The following is a 22,630-nucleotide window of genomic DNA, read 5'->3' as shown; positions in this document are numbered from 1 at the left end:
TTTATTGTACATCCCAATTAGTCATTTGAGTACATACATATAGTATTGGAATAGAATAAAATTTTCATGTTTGTGTACTCAACATTTGTATTTTTACATCATTTAAACTGTTATTGTAATTGACTTTGTAAAACACTGTATTTTATCATGAACTGTTCAAGTCCTTAAATAAACTCATTAAGGAGGAAATTGCAATTACTCCTCAAATCTTCATATAAATGCATGTTACCAAACTTTTTGTAAATACATTATGAACAAGTTTAGGCATTTATGTATATGTTGACATGATGGTGATTGAGGTTGGGTATAATGATTTAATATAATTATATAAACAACCATTCTCAATATGAAAGTGCTACACCAATATGTGCACATATTTTGTAATGTTCTATATACATCACATAATTACACTGGGAATCATTTCCCAATATTGGTTTTGACCAATTCAGTAATCATTTTCATTCCCTAACACATCTTGGGCATTTTGTTCTTATTGTTCCAGCTTAAAATATTCGGCACTATATATTGCTTAAAAAAGCTTACACAACCAGGTAATAATTTTTTTTGGCAAAATTCAGCATTATACCCAACCTCAATCACCATCATGTCAACATTTGTCCAAATTACAAATTCACATTTATTCAATTTTAGAATATACATCAATGCCTGAACTTGTTCATAATAGCCCTCTGTTGAGAATGGTTTTAGCATAAAATTGCCATCCAGATACCTTATCTTACCACATTTTATGGCATCTTTCACCATCATATTCCTGCATGAATATGGACACTTAATTTCTAACACTCTCTCAGAATGGCAGCTACATGTTATTATTCCATCTGGACTGCCTCTTATATATGGATAGTCTTCAGCAACAACTAGGCCTTTCTCATTAATTGACAAGTTTGTGTGTTGCTTCTTCTGTTGTCTAAGGTACTGATCTCTTGCCTTCTTTTCATTACTAATCCCCCACTTAAGTGATGGTACTGTAGTATAAGGGATATTGTCTTCAGAGCATTCTCTCCCCATGATGGCAGTAATGACCGATTTGCATGGGGGTTTCTGCTTTTCAAATGTGCGAAGAATGGACCCCATCCTTGAGGCTGTAACTGCACCCCTTCTTTGCTGGTGCCACTCAGGGTTCTCTCTCTGGCCTCTTGTGGATTCCTCAATCTGATGAATTTCATTTTCACTAAATTTTATTGATTTTACAAAATTTTCAACTTGATCGTTAATGCATGCATCTGCATCATAATCACAATTATGAGGATGGTCAAAAATTGGTAATGGTAATGCAGTGACAGTAACTTCATTGTCAAATAAAATTGAATTGTCATTTTCTAGGTGTGTATCAAAGAGAATAGAATCTGGAATTTTATTTGCATTATGGAGATTTGCTCCCAAAAGATGTACTGCAGGACAATATTGTCCTATGTGATGTGTGGCATTAAAAAGGCTCGCCCTCAACTTTAAAATGTCATCTTTTGAAGGTGGTTTTTGCTGTCGTATGACCTGTCCATAGTCGTCAGGGGTCCTCTGCATGCTGCTCACATTCTTTTTTATAGGAAGATGAGACAGCAGTGATGGACTTGCAGAGGACCCTTTAGGCTCCAGCCACTCGCACAGCAAGGAGGTGCTAGCTGTTATGTCCTCCTTGACTCCACTTGCAACTAGGTCTGCAACCCTAAATAGTGTTGCCCCTATATGGCCACATGTCAAGGAATAGCCTACAGAACAGGTACAAAACCCACCACATGGAATGGCATTGATTTTGTTTATAACAACAAAAACCACCTTTACATCCTCAGAATTTGTTGATTGAGAGGCATTGCAATAGGCCCTTATTATACTAAAAAATTTCAAATCTGAACATTGGCTATAACGAACAGAATGCACAGAATCTTTTAACTGATACGGGCGAGAGAGTTTGTAGGTTCTTGCACAATCTGCTGTGATGACTTCTGTATTTAAAAGATATCTTTTTATGTCTGACACATCTATATCTGGGATGTTTAATAAATTCGTTGAAAAGTCATTTCGTGTACAGAGCTTTTGGGGACTGACATTTTGATGAAATTCTTGGAATTGTTCGTCAGATAATTTTACTCCTGGGTGAAGTAATGAGTCCTTTGTTTTGAACCCTGTAGTTGACAGTCCCAATATGTCACACAAAAAAATGCACCTTGCCTTTTTTGGGTAGTGCACTGCAATTTGGTGCTTCAAACATAATTTTTTTAAGGTCTCTGCTTTCAGTGCAAATACTTCTGTGCATGATCTTGGTTGTAATGTCACAGTATCTTCTTCGGTCTTGCTTTTAGTTTTCATCTCCCCAACCAACTAAAATAAAAACATGAGATTTCTATACTAGTTGTGACAGACATTAAAGCAATTTATTTGTAACAGGAAGCATTAATTAGGGCAGGGGAAGAGGTTTAGACAGTAACAACAAGAGATCAATGTTTGTACATGTGTACAATTAGGGATAAAAAACTAGACCCTCACCCTAGACCTTTCATAATGGGTAAATGACAACAATGAACTTGCTTTCCTTATGATTTTCTTCTTTGCATTTATTCTGCCTTATATTCAATACCGGATAACTACTAGTACTAGAATAATTTCATAAAATCAGACAGGGAAAAATCACACAGGGAAAATATAATCTGCTATACTCAAGTAAACATATCAAGAAAGGTTCAACTATCAATTGTCCTTTACCTAGTAGACTAAGTTAGCATATCCTAACCACTTTCAAATAAATAATGATGCTTTTCAGAGTGGAAACCTCCATGCATGCAATACATGTTCAAAGTACAACATACTTACAGATCCTGTACACCATGGGCACCTTGAGAGGAAATGATCATAAAATGGACAAAATGTTTTCTGTACTAATATACAAGTATAAATGAAAAACAATACTCTATATGATACAAATATATTTTAAAATTTGATACTGTTTGAGGGCAAATGTAGGACAAGAAGGTAGTTATTTAAGTAGCTGGTAACTTTGGAAAAGGGAGAGCTTGGGAATCGAACCCAAGACCTTCCACACAAGGTGAACGCTCTACCACTGAGCTTGCTCTCCTGTGATATTTCACTGCCACCTGTCCTGACTAATGTCCACTACCTCAAAACAATGTACCACTAAAATCAAGCTAGTGGCGCCGACAACTATCAAATCAGCCCACAAGCATGATAGTGGAAGCGCTGAATTTATTTGCCTTTATCAGACATATTGTTCTGACCAGAATTACCCTTTTCTTCTTATTTTAAAAATGGGACACTCTTACTATATCTAATATACTTTCAAACAAATGTAAATATTTTGGTCTAAAAATAACGGAACAACTGACATATGGTAACATAAAGATAAATGGGTATACGACTTTCCTGACATATCACAATTCCTCTCAGTGTCTCACTCACGGCTCTCTTGCTGGAAGTTGGGTAAATTTGGCCTGGCTATGGTTTACAAAATGGACATCCGACTCATATCGGACTCGCAGAAAATCAAAACAAACCAACGTGACTTTAAAAATGGGTCAAACAAGACAAGCACGAACGCAATCTCCTCTCAACACATCTAACACACTGCGGTGCGCAAATGCGCTCCAAGTCAGCCTATCGTCTAAATAAAAAAAAATTATTAAAAAACGACTAATTTCATGGCAAAATGTGATAATCATGAGGAGAAATATTAGTTTTATTCATATCTATTTTATTTGAAATTAAATAATCATTTTTCACTTACCTGTGCGGCATTTAATTCACGCGTCTATAGAATTGCTATGGGAAAAAAATACCGGAACTCCTGTTGCGCGCAAAGGATTATGGTCTATATGAATAAGGCGAATTGGCTAAAGAAAAAGGCTTGATTTGACTAATTTTAGTTAACATTTGGATAACAAGTTGATAAAAAAGTGGTGGTTTGGCTAAGCGGAAAAAATTGCTAGCGCTACCCCAGTATAGTATACATACGTGAAGTTTTTAAAATTTTGCAATAAATCTTTTTAAAAAGAGGAACATTTGGGGATATAATTGCATATGGTCAGATTAAATTATATTTAGGGATGTTGCCTACCCCATGTTGAGACCCTGTACAGTGGTTTCCTTTTTCTTGGATACTTTACTTTGAAAATCCCCGTTTTAAACTCCTGAACTTACTATAATAATTAAGAGTTCCTTTTATTAACACAGGCCATAACAAAAAGATATAATTCTCAAAAGTATTTCATGACAAAGGGAAAATTTCAGTTAATGCTATTAATCTATACTCATGGGTTGGGCAGCTTCTTGGTAGCCATGTCACTCAAAGGATATTATGGTGCCTTGTTATGCATGCAAATGATCGCAATTACAAAGAAGTTATTAAGCTGATACTAACATTCAGTCAGATTTGATGAATTTTCAAAATTGGTAGGCTAAGACATTCATCTCATTAGTGGTATTAAGGTATTTTACTTTAAAAGCTAATGAAAAAGTGGAACTGTTAATAATTAAACAGTTTTGTTATTATTGTTACAGTAGTTAAGGATGTCAGTTTAGGTGAAAATTGGATTTGAAACTGAAAAATTGAATTAAAAATTGTTGGTAAAAACAAAACTTGGGCAGTAACCAACTAAGGTTGTAACTAAGGTGAACTGAGAGTGGTATTCATTGTAAAGATATACAGTGTTTGTTGGATTTACATACTGTATATAGGAAAAAAAAGAAAGAATAAAAATAACATTAGAAATTTCCTCAGTTTTCCAGTTGATTTCAAGGTTTACCCTATTTAATTGTGTTAAAGAATTTGCAATCTATAAACCCTTTTTTGAGTCTTGAATTTTTTGAGTTCACTGTTTCAAATGAAATTACAAGGTTCTGTGTCATTACAAGAGTGGTTCAATTTAAACTTTAAAAACTCAAAAAGGTTTATGGATCATAATTCTCTATATAAGATTTTGGATATTAGCTTAGTATAGCTAGGTGATTAGATACAAAGTACATTTCCATTAAAATTAATTTTTGCTACAGGAAGATCACTGAAAAAAAAATACAATGTTTATATTCAGAGATACAAGGAACAGGAAGGCAAGTCTGATACAAAGAATTATATATATATAAGATTTTGGATTTGTTGCTTTGTATATCTAGGTGATTAAATACAAAGTACTCAAATTTCCATTAGGAAATTAAAATTACTAGTAATTTTTGCTATAGGAAGATCACTGAAAAAAATTCCATGTTTTTTTTTATTCAGAGGTACAAGGAGCAGGAAGGCAAGTCTGATGGTACTGAGACAACCAGTAATGTCAACCAGAAGTTATACTACCACCGGCTGGGGACATCACAGGAGGAGGATGTGCTCTGTGCCGAGTTTCCAGATCACCCAAAATGGATGATGTAAATATCAGTATTACTCAAAATAATAATAATAAAGAAAAGAATTCAAACTTTTGAATTCAAAGTTTGAGAATTGTAATCTGCCGATTTGCAGGCCTTTCGCAGCTTTTGTGCAGCCCTTTGAATGCATTAACAGAGATATAAGAAGATTAGGTAAAATGAAAAAAGAAAGTTAATATTGTTTAGTATCCTCAAAATGGTGCAATTATGGCAATTGTTCACATATTTCTGACAAAATTAGATAAGATGATGACGAGTTGTTCTTGATTCAGTCGTGCATTCAGGATTGGAACGTCCATATATTATCTGAAATTCAAGAAAAGCTATTTATCGAGCTAAATATAATTTGCTTTTTGTACCTTGATATAGGACATAAATGTTTTGAATTTATGTAACATCTGTTGATGTAAAAAGTATTGACATACATTGTTTACAGAGGAGCTGAGGTAACGGACTGTGGGCGTTATTTGGTGATGATGATCAGTGAAGGCTGCCACCCAGTCAACAGGCTGTACTATGTAGATCTACAGGCACTTCCAGATGGTATTAATGGTGAGTATATAGCTGTACTATGTAGATCTACAGGCCCTTCCAGATGGGTTTAATGGTGAGTATATAGCTGTACTATGTAGATCTACAGGCCCTTCCAGATGGGTTTAATGGTGAGTATATAGCTGTACTATGTAGATCTACAGGCACTTCCAGGTGGCATTAGTGGTGAGTATATGGCTGACTGTACTGTGTAGATCTACAGGCATTTCCATGGGGCATTAATGGTGAGTATATGGCAGTACTATGTAGATCTACAGTCACTTCCAGGTGGTATTAATGGTTATTATATGGCTGTACTATGTAGATCTACAGGCATTTCCAGGTGGCATTAATGGTGAGTATATGGCTGTACTATGTAGGTCTACAGCCACTTCCAGATAGCACAAATAATATACAGCTGTAGTATGTGGATCTACAGGCATTTCCAGATGATGGTGGTTTCATGGTGCTTACAAAGGAGCTATGAAGTGAAACATTTTGGCATGGACTGCACATTAATCTTTTGTTGAAAGCATTTTACGTAAATTGAAATGAGATATTTTCAATTCCAGGTGTGCTTCCTTACATAAAATTGGTGGATAACTTTGATGCTGAATACGAGGTTAGTTTAAGAGTTGTATAATAAAATGTATTTGGTAAAATTTTATACCTCTTTCAGACAGTTACTAGTAATTGACATACTTATCAGTCCACTGGCCACCTGGGGACTAACAGACCTCTGGAAAGTACTATTCCAAGTTATACTGAATTAAACTGAATAAGTATGAAATATAAAGACAGTGGATAAATGATTGAAAACAACCAGTACATTTCCATTAGTTTGTTAACGATTCTTAGTTCTCAACTAGTCTGACACCTAAAATACAATATTGTCCCCAGAGACATGCTTTTGGTGGCAAGTGGCATGTACATTAGGCAGAGACTTCTAGATCTGAGTTTTATATTATTGAGTAACTCTGATTTTGGTGGTGGAGACTGGTGGATTTCGAAATTTAGAACTCTTAAAGAAGTTGATAAATTGGAAAACATTGAAAAAAATGTTGAAATTTTCAAAAAATGTTTCTGTTGCTATTATAATAAAAAGATTTAACATACATTCTATGGCTTTTATGTAACATACAGCTGTACTCTGTGGATATACAGGCACTTCCGGATGGCATCAATATTCTGATTAATAGCAACAATACTGTTTTTTATTTCAGTACATCACAAATGAAGGCACAGTGTTCACCTTTAAAACAAACCTCAATGCTCCCAAGTACAAGTTGATCAACATAGACCTTAGCAAGCCTGAGATGGTAAGGATTTGAGAATGTTAAACTGATAATTACTCTCCCATAAGTAATCCAGGCACATACACAGGTTTGTAACAAAGACAACAAAGAAGGGGTTTATGTTTTAGATCAATTCTTTATTTAACTGAGCTAAATGTAGTAAATCTAGAAAACAAAGAGACCAATTTTTATGTACAGACACAGATGTGTCTGTACATATTGCCATCACCTGCGTCTGTCGTCGCCGATGGGGATGGGGATGGCGATGCCGATGCCGATGCCGATGCCGATGCCGGCGCCGTGCACTTTCCTTGTAAACACGATAAGTGGAGGGCAGTTTTACTTTTTATGTACAGACACAGATGTGTCTGTACATATAGCCATCATCTGCGTCTGTCGTCGCCGTCGTCGCCGTCGTCGCCGTCGCTGTCGCCGTCGCCGTCGCCGTGCACTTTTACCGATAACACGATAAGTGGAAAACCATTTTGCCTTTTGATTTGAAACTTGCAGAACTGATGAATATTCATAATATGCAGGTCAAGTTCGAAAATCAGCATGATCGGGTCTCTCTTAGGGAATTTATGCTGTTTTTTCACTTTTTTCAACATATATGCAGCACCGATAACACGATAAGTGGAAAACCATTGTACCTTTTGGCTTGAGACTTACAGTACTGATGAATATTCATAATATGCAGGTCAAGTTCGAAAATCAGCATGATCGGGTCACTTATAGGGAATTTATGCTGTTTTTTCACTTTTTTCAGCATATATACAGCACCGATAACACGATAAGTGGAAAACCATTTTACCTTTTGGCTTGAAACTTACAGAACTGATGAATATACATAATACGCAGGTCAAGTTCGAAAATCAGCGTGATTGGGTCATTTTTAGTGAATTTAGGCTATTTTTTCTCTTTTTTCAGCATATATGCAGCACCGATAACACCATAATTGGAAAACCATTTGACCTTTTGGCTTGAAACCTACAGAACTGATGAATATTCATAATACGCAGGTCAAGTTCGAAAATCAGCATGATCGGGTCATTTTTAGTGAATTTAGGCTATTTTTTCACTTTTTTTCAGCATTTTTGCAACACTGATAACACAATAAATGAAGAGCTGTTTTACCCTTTGGCTTGAAACTTACAGAACTGATAAATATTCATAATACGCAGGTCAAGTTCGAAAATCAGCACGATCGGGTCACTTATAGGGAATTTATGCTGTTTTTTTTTCACTTTTTTCAGTATATATGCAACACTGATAACACAATATAAGAAAAACAGATTGGCCAATTGTCATTATACTCACAGGAGGGGCCAATCTTACTAAAACGCAGGTTGAGTTTGAAAATCAGCATAATCAGTCCATTATTTTAAAAGGTAATGCTGTTTTTTCACATTTCCTCACATTCAATTCTTAGGCATGTTAACAGTCTCATTATTGAACTAATAAGATACGTAAATGTGTTTGTTTGGCATTTCCTGCATCTTTACAACATTGTTAGTTGATTTTGTAAAAATGATGGTAAACTTGTTATCATGTATTGTGTAATAAAGTGTCAAAAATGGAAATACACTCATATCATTGCAGTTTGTCAGATGCATTCATCCACTATGTTCAGAATCTCAGAATGGAGGAAGTTGGGCATTTAAAACTGTTCTATTGATACTTTTCCCATCTCATCAATTTTCTTCATTGGTCATATAAAAATGGCAGTAAACTGTTTATTTTGTTTTATGTTTAAAAAGTGTTAAAAATGGAAAAAAAACCCATTTCAGAACAGTGCTGTATTGTTTACATTTTGGCATTTTCAATATGTGACTTTGAAGTTCCATGGGCCTGAAGGCTTTTGCTAGTCACATTTTCTGAATAACCATGATACTAATATTTTATAATTAAAAATTGATGGTCATTATGCTGTAAAACATTATGTAATATTGCATGAAAATTTGAAGAAACCCCTATTTTGGGCACTGCTCCCATGATGACCATTTAAGGAAAATCATGTCAATTACTGTTCTCAAACTTACAGGAAAGAAACATGGGTCTAAAATACAGCTTCAGTAGGCAATGCAGTCTGTTTGGTAAATTTTTCTGGCAATTAAACAGTTTTTTGTGAAAATTTAATTTTTCACATATTGGCATTTCCAAGGTGCGACTTAGAACCTCCACGGGCTTGAAGACCCGTGCTAGTCACATTTTGTGAAAATCCATGACACTTATATTTTATTATTAAAAATCGATGGTCATTATGCTGTTAAGCATTATGTAATGTTGCATCAAAATAGAAGAAAACACAATTTTTGGTGCTGCTGCCTTGATGACCATTATGGAAAAACCGTGTTACTTATGACTGTCAAACTTTCAAAAAAGAAACACAGGACTAAAATGCAGCCTGAGTTAGAAAAGCAGTCTAATTGGCTTCTTTTTCTGGAAATTATACATTTTAGTGTTATATTCATTATCTTTTTTGGCATATTCATTGTGGGACTCGGAGCTCCCATGGACATGAAGCCAAATGGTAATCATATTTTCTACATGTCCATCCTATTTATAGTCAATAAACAAAAATTGGTGATAATTATTCTCTAATTTATTATGTAATGTTACATCAAAATTGACAATCTTTTTGCACTGCTACTGCAAACATTATGAAAAGAAAACTGTGCTACTTATTATAATTTTAAACTTACAAGTACGATTTTTAGGATTGGCCTTCAGCTCATGAGAAAACCAGCTCTATTGGATTATCATGTTTATTGTATTTATGCATTTTTTGTGAAATTTTCATTTTTCTCATTCTGGCACTTTCTAAGTATAAACTTGAACTCTGATGGGCCTGAAGCCTTATGCTTTTACTTTCGTCTGTGTTACCTGTTGTGCATAAGTTGATGTTGACTGTGCAGTTAAACATAATGTATTAATTATTGCATCAGGATTGGTAGTCTCCTATTTTGGGCATTATGGTTTTGTGCTTTTCTTAAGGTGTGACTTATGGGCCTGAAGACCTTTGAGTGGGTCAGTCTATAAATTACCCTTGGGTATCACTAGATTAATTTCAGAGTTATAAAGTCATTTGCTTTAATAGGCCATTAAATGAGATTACGTAAAGCACACTTGTTGATATTTCCCTGTAAACTCCCAAAGGTAAAGCTCTCTGCTAGATTAATAATAAGGAAGCAGTGATAATTATGCAGGTAAATTTTGTTTAATATTGCAAATAAGTTTTAAATATATATATATATATATATCAAACTGGAAGATTAAAAGTTTGAATAGCAGCTTCATTGGAATTATATTTACCTCAAGCTCTGCCAAGGAGGTTATATTTTCACCCCTGTTTGTCTGTCATCCACATAACACAAAAGGTTATGGACTGATTTTGCAGAAATTTTCAGGAACTGTCGGAAGTGGGCCAAAGAGGACAATGATTAATTTTTGGTGGTGGTCCGGATCAATAATCAATCAATTATCAATAATAATCAACAATTGCTGCCTTGGCAGAGGTCTGCACTCTCAAAGTGCTTTTCTAGTTTTGTTGTTTTCCTTTATAATTTTTTCTCAAACACTTGCATTTGTGACTTTTAGCCCCAGGCAGGCTGTCATCTGCCTGGGGTTCTGCACATTTTCTGTATTTCTACATAAGCAGTTGTATTGTTTTTTATGTCTTTAAACATTATGTAATATTATTTTATGCACTGTCATCATTTTTCAAATATTGTGAATTTGAACTCTCATGGTCCTGAAACTGTAATCTTATTGAAGGGGTGGATTGAGACCATCTTCTGGGTCTTCCGGAAGACAGTCAGGTTATTAAGTTTATATTGACTGGTATCTATTTTTTTCTGTTGGAACACCATCAAAATGGAGGATGGATCAACATAGATACTTTGTAATACTGTCAGAAAATATCTCTGGGTCCGCTCCTGTTATTGACCATGTTACCTGTTGTGCAAGATTAAAATTCAGTGTTGACTGACAGTGCTATTATAAGCATTATTTATTATTGCATCAAAATTGACAAAATGACCTTTTTTGCATCTTTATTTTCTGTTTTTTGTCTGTACATTTGACAGCTTTGCTGCCTTGTTGGCTTTATATTTACAGAGCTGATGAATATTCATAAAACGCAGGTCAAGTTCGAAAATCAGTATGATCGGGCCATTATTGTAGAAGTTATGCTGTTTTTTCACTTTTCAGCATATTTTTCACATTTCCTCAGATTCAATTCTTAGGCATGTTAACAGTCTCATTATTAAACTAATAAGATACATAAAAGTGTTTGTTTGACATTTCCTGCATCTTTACAACATTGTTAGTTGATTTTGTAAAAAAGATGGTAAACTTGTTATCATGTATTGTGTAATAAAGTTTCAAAAATAGAAAAAAACTCATATCATTGCAGTTTGTCAGATTCAATCATTCACTATGTTCAGAATCTCAGAATGGAAGAAATTGGACATTTAACACTGCTCTGTTGATATTTTTCCCATCTCATCAATTTTCTTAGTTGATCATATAAAAATGGCAGTAAACTGTTAATTTTGTTTTATGTTAAAAATTGTTAAAAATGGAAAAAAAAACATTTCAGAACAGTGCTGTCTTGTTTACATTTTGGCATTTTCAAGTTGTGACTTTGAAGTTCCATGGGCCTGAAGACCTTTGCTAGTCACATTTTCTGAACATCCATGATACTAATATTTTATTGTTAAAAATTGATGGTCATTATGCTGTTAAACATTATGTAATATTGCATCAAAATTTGAAAAAAACCTATTTTGGGCACTGTTCCCATGATGACCATTTAAGAAAAACCATGTCAATTACTGTTCTTAAACAGTACAGTAAATATATATAGATGTGTCTGTACATATTGACATCACCTGTGTCTGTCGTCGCCGTCGTCGCCGTCATCGCCGTCGCCGTGCACTTTCATTGTAAGCACGATAAGTGGAAGGCAGTTTTACTTTTGGGCTTTATATTTACAGAGCTGATGAATATTCATAAAACACAGGTCAAGTTCAAAAATCAGCATGATCGGGCCTTTATTGTAGAAGTTATGCTTTTTTTTCACTTTTCAGCATATATGCAACACTGTAAACACATTTCAAGAAAAACCAATAGGCTTGTTGTCATGAAACTCACAGGAGTAATTGATCTTACTAAAACGCAAGTCAAGTTCGAAATCGGCATGCAGCCTGAGTTGGAAAAGCAGTCTAATTGGCTTCTTTTTCTGGAAGTTATACATGTTCAAAGTGTGAACTTGAACTCCCATGGGCCTGAAGCCTTATGCTTGTTACACATTTTACTTACATTGGTATTACCTGTTGAGCATAATTAAAATTTGATGTTAAATTTGCAGTTTAACATAATGTACTTTTGCATCAGAATTGACATTAGCCTATTTTGTGCATAGTTATTTCCTGCTTTTTGTCTGTACATTTGACAGCTTTGCTGCCTTGTTTGGTCTTATTAAAGATCAGACCAATTTCCCTGACTAAGAACTTAATTACCAAGGTTACATGGTCACATGGGCACATCTTGCCCTATCAGAAGCAGTGTAACAGCACTCTCATGGAAATCCAAGTCAACTGAGCCAGGGAACTGACTAATTTCCTGCTAGAGTGACTTTGTGAAAGTTGCCCCTGAAGTAGACTTAAAAACTTTGAAAACAATATATAATAGTATTATGTGTTTGTTTTCTTTTTATTTAGGACAACTGGCAGATACTGGTGGCAGAGGATGCCAAAGACGTCCTAGACTGGGCCGCATGTGTCAACAAGAATAAATTAGTCCTCTGCTACATGCAGGATGTCAAGGTACATCTTGATTACACTAGTATGCAAATGCACGTGTTTGTGCATTAACGCATATGCATGTGTGTGATTATGAAACAAACACATACTCTCTCTTTCACACACACACACACACACACACACACACACAACTATGAACACGCACACACACACACCTAAATGTGTACATAGTTTTACATGCCTCATCTTCATGAACATGCACATGCTTGTACAGAAACTGCACATGTATTTGCATGCATGTTCAACTGCAAGTGTTACCTAACGAAAGGAACACATGTTTGCCTACACAAGAACTCTGGCAAGCATGCGCCCACACACTAGTTTCCTTGAACCTTTATCATACAACAGGACATGAGGCCACACATCCACCTGTTCTGTTGATGAAGAATAATCTCGTTATGAACAACTCAGCAGCTGATTTTGCCAAGGTGATGATACTTATTAACACGTTGGTAATCGGTGCAGATTTCCCAATTGGTGATGGGTGCAGTTTTCCCATATGTAATTTATTTTAAATTACTGCCCATGTAATTGAATCAATCTGCGTAGTCCAGTTTGATAGACCTGACTCATTTCACCCTTCTGAATATTGCAGCAGTGGGCCACATAATAATAATAATTATTATTATTTATATTATAGAAAAGTTTATCACATTTCAGTTCATATTTTGGTAAAAATTCAAAAGTGTAGTCTTTTGATTATTTTATACGCTTAAGCTTTTCAATTTGTAAGAGACTGAAAGAAATACAAGCTGAGGAAAGTCACAGTAACAGTAGTGATTGGAAGCTCTGTTTAGGTACAGCTGAAGTAAGTGTAGAAATTGAAAAGTTTAAGCATATAAAACATTTCATTTCATGTCTTCCAGAATGTACTGTATCTAAATGATCTTCAGTCTGGGAAGATGGTGACACAACTTCCTCTGGAGGTTGGCACAATTGTTGGATACTCCGGAAAGAAAAAGGACTCCGAAGTAAGTCAGTTATTGCACCTGTGCTGAGTACCTTTAAATTGGTCTAAATGTTTTTTTTTCATGAATCAGTTTCATAAAAATTTGTATATCATAGATCTGTGTCATAAAATATTGGAAAGCTGTTATATTTAATAGGATGATGTTATTTTCTTGCCATAGGAAAAATTTCTTATAGTAATTCTTTTGTTATTATAATAATTATTATGAAAATGTTGTCTATTTCTGAATGCTTCAGATAACATATATTTTAGGAGCCTTTAGAATTATAAAATATGTCTTTTTGATATTGTTAGATGAAAATTTCCTACTTTTTCAGTCTTTTAGACTAAAAGCTATTTGATAGACATTTATATTTTGTTTAACTATTTTAATCAATAACAAGTATTTTAAAACATCTCCTTTCAGATTTTCTATCAGTTTATGTCATTTTTGACCCCAGGGATAATATACAGGTGTGACCTTACCCAGGAACCCCTGAAACCAACTGTAAGTTTTTGTTTTAAAATTTAGTAATTTATTTTAATGGAAAATTATGTCGTGGTGTGTCACAGTGCTTCGTTTTAATGAAAAAGCCATCTGGTAAATGTCAAAATTATAGATGTTTCTATTTTCTTCTTCTTATTTTTATTTATTTATTTATTTATTTATTTATTTATTTATTTATTTATTTTTTTGGGTCTGCTTTGAATTATGTCTTATTTTGAGATTAAATTATTGAACTTCTTTCAGAGCCAAACTTCTCTAATGGTCTCCAGGTTCAACCACTGTATTTTTTTGCCCTCTTTCTTTCTTCATTTGGTCAGTTCTTCAAGAACAGGAGCCTTCAAAGTAAAGGAAATTAACACTTGTATTACATAGCGCATGAAAGGTGTGAAACTTTCACAAGACCAGAAAATAACTGGCTCATAGCAATATAATTTTAGTGACTTATATATGAAGATTTGAAGCAGACCCAAAATTTTCTGCTGCTTTGAAACTACGAAAAAAAAACAAAAAACACACTAATAATGAGAAAATGATTCAAAAATAAAATTTTCTCTTCTTATTTTTGAAGCTCTCTGTTCTTCTACAATGTCTGTGACAGTTGCAGAGATACTAGCTTATTATTATTGTACCACCAGCGTTAGCGCTGGCGGTACACATGGTTTCGGTCCCGTCCGGATCGTTCCGCCGGCTCCGCCGGCTCCGCCGGCTCCGTTGGCTCCGCCGGATGGCTACCGTTACCGCTTCTCCTCCTAGACGGTAAGGGCCCCCGTACCCATCTCATGGATTTAGGTCACCTATAATCTCAACTCGTTCCACGTAAAATTTGGGCTTTGTCGGTATTGGGGTCTGGGTGTGGCACTCATTGCAATGCACCCTTGTCTAAAAATGGCAAAATTAAATGCTAATTATCTACCCTACGGAAGGAGTTATGGGAAAAATTTCTATAGACGGCTTTCCAAAAGTCATATGTGTAGATTTCAAATATACCCTTGGATTTGACCTTTGACCTTTACTTCAAGGTCAAATGGGCCAAAATTTTCAAAAAAATGAAATTTTTTACGAAAAAAAAATTTTTTGCCCTGTTATTCAGACACCACACAGACTTAACCAATAATATTATTGGAAAGTGTTACCCTTCAGGTCATCTTTCATCTCTATGAATTTGGGGTCAATCGGTGCATTTTCACGGGAGTAGCGGCCATAAGATACCGAAACTGAAAACTGTCTCTAATTCGGGAACCGTTAATGCTAGAGACCCATTCTTTTTTGCATTTTGTAGAGCATGTAAAGCCCAACACTGGAGGTGGTCTCGGTTTTTTTGTATTCCATACGGTTTTCGAGTTACGCTGTATGAAAAAGTATATATTGGTGGTGAAAGCAAAATGTGCAGTACGGTAATGGATAATAAATTTTGAACTCTGGAAAAATAAAACATAAGGCTTGGCAAAGCAGACAACTTGTGTTCAAAAATGACATTATTTCATCAAATTTGAACTTCTGAAACTTCAGAGCACCTCCTATTTCAAGAATTTTGACCAAAATGACATTTTCTTTATTTTAATTAATTTTTTCTGTACGAAATTTAAGGCACATTATGGTAACTCCAAAATTATAACATTTAGTCCCTTATATCTCCAAAACTGGCAGAGATAGGTCCATAGTTACTATTGAACTTGAATAGGAAGTCATATACTGGCAATCTAAATGTGACCTTGAAATTGACCTTTGACCTACTTTTCACCATGAACTGAACTTTGCAAATTTTGCTTCCCTTTTATCTCCAAAACTGGCAGAGATAGGTCCATAGTTACTATTGAACTTGAATAGGAAGTCATATACTGGCAATCTAAATGTGACCTTAAAATTGACCTTTGACCTACTTTACACCATGAACTGAATTTTGCAAATTTTGCTTTCCTTTTATCTCCAAAACTGGCAGAGATAGGTCCGTAGTTACTATTGAACTTGAATAGGAAGTCATATACTGGCAATCTATATGTGACATTAAAATTGACCTTTGACCTACTTTTCACCATGAACTGAATTTTGCAAATTTTGCTTTCCTTTTATCTCCAAAACTAGCTGAGATAGGTCCGTAGTTACTATTGAACTTGAATAGGAAGTCATATACTGGCAATCTAAATGTGACCTTAAAATTGACCTTTGACCTACTTTTCACCATAAACTGAACTTTGCAAAATTTGCTTCCCTTTTATCTCCAAAACTGGCTGAGATAGGTCCATAGTTACTATTGAACTTGAATAGGAAGTCATATACTGGCAATCTAAATGTGACCTTGAAATTGACCTTTGACCTACTTTTCTCCATGAACTGAACTTTGCAAATTTTTCTTCCCTTTTATCTCCAAAACTGACAGAGATAGGTCCATAGTTACTATTGAAGTTGAATAGGAAGTCATATACTGGCAATCTAAATGTGACCTTAAAATTGACCTTTGACCTACTTTACACCATGAACTGAATTTTGCAAATTTTGCTTTCCTTTTATCTCCAAAACTGGCTGAGATAGGTCCGTAGTTACTATTGAACTTGAATAGGAAGTCATATACTGGCAATCTAAATGTGACCTTAAAATTGACCTTTGACCTACTTTTCACCATAAACTGAACTTTGCAAATTTTGCTTCCCTTTTATCTCAAAAACTGGCAGAGATAAGTCCATAGTTACTATTGAACTTGAATAGGAAGTCATATACTGGCAATCTAAATGTGACCTTGAAATTGACCTTTGACCTACTTTTCACCATGAACTGAACTTTGCAAAATTTGCTTCCCTTTTATCTCCAAAACTGGCAGAGATAGGTCCATAGTTACTATTGAAGTTGAATAGGAAGTCATATACTGGCAATCTAAATGTGACCTTAAAATTGACCTTTGACCTACTTTACACCATGAACTGAATTTTGCAAATTTTGCTTTCCTTTTATCTCCAAAACTGGCTGAGATAGGTCCGTAGTTACTATTGAACTTGAATAGGAAGTCATATACTGGCAATCTAAATGTGACCTTAAAATTGACCTTTGATCTACTTTTCACCATAAACTGAAATTTGCAAATTTTGCTTCCCTTTTATCTCAAAAACTGGCAGAGATAGGTCCATAGTTACTATTGAACTTGAATAGGAAGTCATATACTGGCAATCTATATGTGACCTTAAAATTGACCTTTGACCTACTTTACACCATGAACTGAATTTTGCAAATTTTGCTTTCCTTTTATCTCCAAAACTGGCTGAGATAGGTCCTTAGTTACTATTGAACTTGAATAGGAAGTCATATACTGGCAATCTAAATGTGACCTCAAAATTGACCTTTGACCTACTTTTCACCATAAAATGAATTTTGCAAATTTTGCTTCCCTTTTATCTCCAAAACTGGCAGAGATAGGTCCATAGTTACTATTGAACTTGAATAGGAAGTCATATACTGGCAATCTAAATGTGACCTTGAAATTGACCTTTGACCTACTTTTCACCATGAACTGAACTTTGCAAATTTTGCTTCCCTTTTATCTCCAAAACTGGCAGAGATAGGTCCATAGTTACTATTGAACTTGAATAGGAAGTCATATACTGGCAATCTAAATGTGACCTTGACATTGACCTTTGACCTACTTTTCACCATGAACTGAATTTTGCAAATTTTGCTTCCCTTTTATCTCCAAAACTGGCTGAGATAGGTCCATAGTTACTATTGAAGTTGAATAGGAAGTCCTATACTGGCAATCTAAGTGTGACCTTGAAATTGACCTTTGACCTACTTTTTATCATGAACTGAACTCTGCTAATTTCTTTCTCTTTTAACTTCAAACTTGACAGAGATAGGTCCATAGTTACTCTTGAACTTGAATAGGAAGTCATATACTGGCAATTTACCAGTATTTACCTTACGAAGAACTTAAATTTGATTGTACCATATATATTTTTTGCAATAGTTTAAAAATTCTTGTTGATTGCATTTTTACAGCTTGTCAAGCACAAAACTGGTGGCTGTGTCCCTTATTTTGTGTATGTTGGGGTCTATACGAATGCGCTTGCTCCAGCTGGTGGTACAATATTCGGAGGCGGTATCGCCTCTCTGATCCTCTAGTTATTATCGTTCTTTTTTTCCAGGTGTTCAGGGAAATACTAGTTAAGGACTATAACCCTGCCCTTTTCGAGACCAAACAAGTGTTTTACCCTACAAAAGATGGGACCAAAATCCCCATGTTTATTGTCCACAGAAAGGTATCTGACATGAAATATGATTTACAGTTATAATAACTTAAGATCATCTTAAGTGACTAATGTTGTTTTTTTTTTTAATGTGAGAAACATTTGCCTGCTCATTTTTTTTTTTTTTTTTTTTTGTGAAATGTTTTATTATTTCACTGAATAGAGACTGGATGGTTTCACTGTTTTAACATAAATGGAATCATGGTGGAAATTGCATGAAAAATGAACATACCAGTATTGATACTGAAACAGTGCTCTTATATGACAAAACAGGGCCTAGTATTGTATACCTACACCATATATGTTTCATTTCATTAATTTTCATTTGAGGGGTTTGAACTTGATAGCTCTCACCGTCTTGCTCCATGGATATGGTGGTTTCAACATAGCCATCTTTAGCTAGCATATCTTTTCCCAGCATAGGCCTATACTTTAGACAAATTTAACTCTGCATAGGCAAAATAGTGGAGAATAGTCTATAGTTAACAAATAATGTTTATCATCATATTTTTCCAGGGGCTTAAGCTTGATGGCTCCCACCCTGTGTTACTCTATGGTTATGGAGGGTTCAGTATTGCCATCACTCCTACCTTTAGTGTGTCCAGAATTGTATTTATGCAACATCTTGGGGGAGTTGTAGCAGTACCAAATATTCGTGGCGGAGGGTAGGGATAAATTTATGTATTTTGAATAAATAATTAGTAAGATTTATTGCAGAATTTAAATTTATCAGTTAAATTACACACTCTGTAACTTTTGATAGTTATATATATATATATATTTTTTTTAAATATATGTATTGGTTTATAAATTTTAACAATTGAACCTTTGGAATTTTGAAAACAATCCCTGAGTCTTCTTTGCTTAAAGATGTCTCTGTGATATAAGCATCTAAGTTCTCTTGGACAAGGTCTCAGAAACTACAACTCTAAAGACAAATTGTTTTGACAATGGAAAACTTTTCAAACAGCCACATAATTTACACTTCCTAGTGTAATAGACCAACTTTGAAAAATCCTCAAAGCACTACTTACATGAAGACAAATTAAAAAAAAAATTAAAAATCATTAGATTTTTGAAAGAAAAAAGTCCATATTATTCTTTCTTTTCCAGAGAATATGGTGAGGATTGGCACAATGCTGGGATTAAAGAAAAGAAACAAAATGTTTTTGATGACTTCCAAGCTGCTGCAGAATATCTTGTTAAAGAAAAATATACAAACCACAAAAGGTAAGCATTTTATTTTTGTGATACTTGTTAGAAAATAATTCTCAGTACTAAGTAACTTGCAGAACTATATTCGTGTTTACTTGGTTTTGTAAAAAAGCCCATGATAAATAATTGTATAACAAATACTTTAAAAAAGTCCATGAAAAAAAAAAATTCAGAAAAACATTGTTAGTTCTTGCATATTATAGCATGATTTAGTGAAAATTACCCAAAAAATAGGTGGTGTGTATGATTTGTTTAATCATTTATAAGTTATAAACTACCCACAATACTTAAATTGTTGTAATACTGTTAAACTTCATGGTATTTGATTGTTTCAAATAAACCTGAGATCGATGAAATCTTTGGTTTCAGAATCACCATCAATGGAGGGTCTAATGGCGGACTGTTGGTGGGAGCTTGTGTCAACCAGAAACCAGAACTTTTTGGATGTGCAATCGCCCAAGTGGGGTAAGTATTTTCTCCAGCTAGAGTAAGTGTTATCTCCAAGTTGCATATCCAAGTGGGGTAAATTAAATCTCCTTGTTGGGTAAGTCCTATCTCAAATTGGGTTCAATATTTTAAAGCAGGATATTTTGTATTTCCAAGTGGGGTAAGTCCTATGTCTAGTTTTAGGGACATTTGTGGAGTTGGGGGATGTGTAGGCTTTTTGCCCTTCCTCTCACTAGAAGCAGTGTCACATTGAGTGAGACTATCTCAGGATTAGCGCCCCAGATTGCGGAAAATTAGTAGATGTACAAAAATATCTGGCTTGATCATATATTCTGGGCACTTGCCATGTGATAATTGCATTAACATATTACTTTCAGTTATGAAGTGGTGAATGTTTCATAACTTGTGTTACCTAAGGCAAAGCCTTATGCAAGCTAATTTTTTCTCTCTCTCTCTATCTGTTGAGCCATGTAGGAATATTTCAGAACTGTTGTAGTATATGGTTTTTTAAAATGGTTTATGATAATTGTAATTATGGGATCACCTAGGATATATAATTTTTGTACATTTTTCAAGCAATATTTTCTCTATACAGTTCTAGACATGTTGAAGGTCCTCGAGAACATACTTCTAAGGCCCCATCATAATAGTTACGATAACTGTGAGAATATCCTTGATAGATATTTTTGTAGACTGAAAAAATATTTTTATCCCAGTAGTGTGATGAACATTTTTGAAGTTCCTCAAGTCAATGATTTTGTGGAAACCCTGATAGCTATAATTGTAAGGGGGCCAGTGATAGATATTATTACTTTATTATTTTATTTTATTTTATTTTTTTGTAGAAACAATATTTTTTCTCTTTAGTGTAATGGACATGTTAAAGTTCCATAAGTTTACTATTGGACATGCCTGGACCACTGATTATGGCTGCAGTGATGAAAAGGAAGGTTTTGACTACCTCTACAGGTAACCTTTGACCTCTTCAGGTGACCTTTGACCTCTTCAGGTGACCTTTGACCCATGATGAATGCTCTGTGACACTTATTTCATCTTATTTCAAATGACATTTCTTTCAAGAATTGTTATGTATGGTTATTAGTTTGACATATAGTACAAACATTTTCACTCAAACCCAACTTGATGCTTGTAATTTTTTATGTTCAAAATTTTAGGAATTTTGAGAAATAAAGATTATGATCATGGGAAATGTGGTTGACATTCAATTTTTGTTATTATTATTTATTTATTTATTTATTGCAAGAAGATAATTTAAGACATGACAAACAAAACAAATTTGGCAAAATATGAAAAATTTTATCATTTTCTCATTAACATAATTCGCACCATTTCAGATACTCCCCAGTCCACAATGTCCAAGAGCCAAACAATGGCGTCCAGTTTCCAGCCATGTTGTTACTGACCGGTGATCACGACGACAGAGTGGTGCCTCTACACTCTCTTAAATACATTGCTGAAGTGCAACATAAACTGGGGAATTTGCCTCAACAGGTATCCTTTATTTTTATTTTTTTAAAACCTTTTTCAGAGTGGATTTTCAACTTTTTCAGCTTGATTACTGGTCACTTAGACTGCTTGGTCTTAAATTGCTAATTTAACCAAGTTAAATTTTAAATGAAACTGTCCATATTTAAAATGTTTTTTCTTTTTCCTTTTTTTGGGGGAGAAAAAATTACTAGTCTGCAACAACTGGTTTAATTTTCACAAGTTGGTATCTGAGCATGTTGGATTCTTCGTCCATTTAATATTTAATATCAAACAGTTGCTTTAAATATTATAATTTTTGTAAAAATTCAGACAAACCCCCTGATGATCCGGGTTGATACCAAGTCTGGGCATGGGGCGGGAAAACCCACTGCTAAAGTGGTAAGTGTGGGATTTTTATAAGTGTATGTGATTTATTTCTTTTAATTTTAAGGATCCCCAAGTTTAATGGTTGCTTAGAATTGTGTGAATTGCTTAGATTTCAAGTTAGTAAATGATTCAGAAGAAAGAGAGGGGAGAACGGAATGCAGAGAATACATGCAGCAAGTATAGAATGAAAAGCAATTAACTTACAAGTAATGTATGGAATTGACACTCTATTTAGTATATAGGTACATGTATGTGACTCCTTTCAATTACAAGATCCAAGTATTATGACAGTTCAAATTGCATACAATACTTGTCAGTTCAGACGCTATACTAATTGTAACAGCATTTCATAAAAGGGCCATTTT

The 22,630-nt window shown here is 34.4% G+C and overlaps 2 protein-coding genes across 3 annotated transcripts in view; one reads left to right on the top strand and one right to left on the bottom strand.

The window, feature by feature from the left end:
* The window catches only part of LOC106172912 (prolyl endopeptidase-like), a 31,032-nt gene that overhangs the window by 7,755 nt on the left and 647 nt on the right, over window positions 1-22,630 (top strand). For both annotated transcript variants that reach the window (XM_086998691.1, XM_086998690.1), the window contains 14 exons: window positions 5,246-5,388; window positions 5,825-5,940; window positions 6,492-6,541; window positions 7,143-7,238; window positions 12,938-13,042; window positions 13,906-14,010; window positions 14,416-14,496; window positions 18,627-18,740; window positions 19,245-19,393; window positions 19,842-19,958; window positions 20,313-20,408; window positions 21,258-21,359; window positions 21,746-21,902; window positions 22,209-22,277. In XM_086998691.1, coding sequence (XP_086854817.1) covers window positions 5,246-5,388; window positions 5,825-5,940; window positions 6,492-6,541; window positions 7,143-7,238; window positions 12,938-13,042; window positions 13,906-14,010; window positions 14,416-14,496; window positions 18,627-18,740; window positions 19,245-19,393; window positions 19,842-19,958; window positions 20,313-20,408; window positions 21,258-21,359; window positions 21,746-21,902; window positions 22,209-22,277 — 1,500 coding nt within the window. The remainder of the gene's footprint in view (window positions 1-5,245; window positions 5,389-5,824; window positions 5,941-6,491; window positions 6,542-7,142; window positions 7,239-12,937; window positions 13,043-13,905; window positions 14,011-14,415; window positions 14,497-18,626; window positions 18,741-19,244; window positions 19,394-19,841; window positions 19,959-20,312; window positions 20,409-21,257; window positions 21,360-21,745; window positions 21,903-22,208; window positions 22,278-22,630) is intronic.
* Window positions 337-3,054, bottom strand: LOC106151446 (uncharacterized). The gene has a single exon (XM_024074592.2). It carries the CDS (start codon window positions 2,323-2,325, stop codon window positions 466-468), a length of 1,860 nt encoding a protein of 619 aa, XP_023930360.2. The 5' UTR covers window positions 2,326-3,054; the 3' UTR covers window positions 337-465.

This window comes from Lingula anatina, unplaced genomic scaffold (assembly GCF_051362555.1).
Source record: "Lingula anatina isolate TDL-2025a unplaced genomic scaffold, LinAna3.0 unanchor82, whole genome shotgun sequence".
NCBI classification, from domain to species: domain Eukaryota; kingdom Metazoa; phylum Brachiopoda; class Lingulata; order Lingulida; family Lingulidae; genus Lingula; species Lingula anatina.
Note: the sequence above shows the minus strand (reverse complement) of the source record. Positions and strands in the feature narration are given on the sequence as shown.

Excerpts from the sequence above, each read along its gene's own strand:
- LOC106151446 (XM_024074592.2), bottom strand. The coding sequence starts at position 2,325 with ATGAAAACTAAAAGCAAGACCGAAGAAGATACTGTGACATTACAACCA.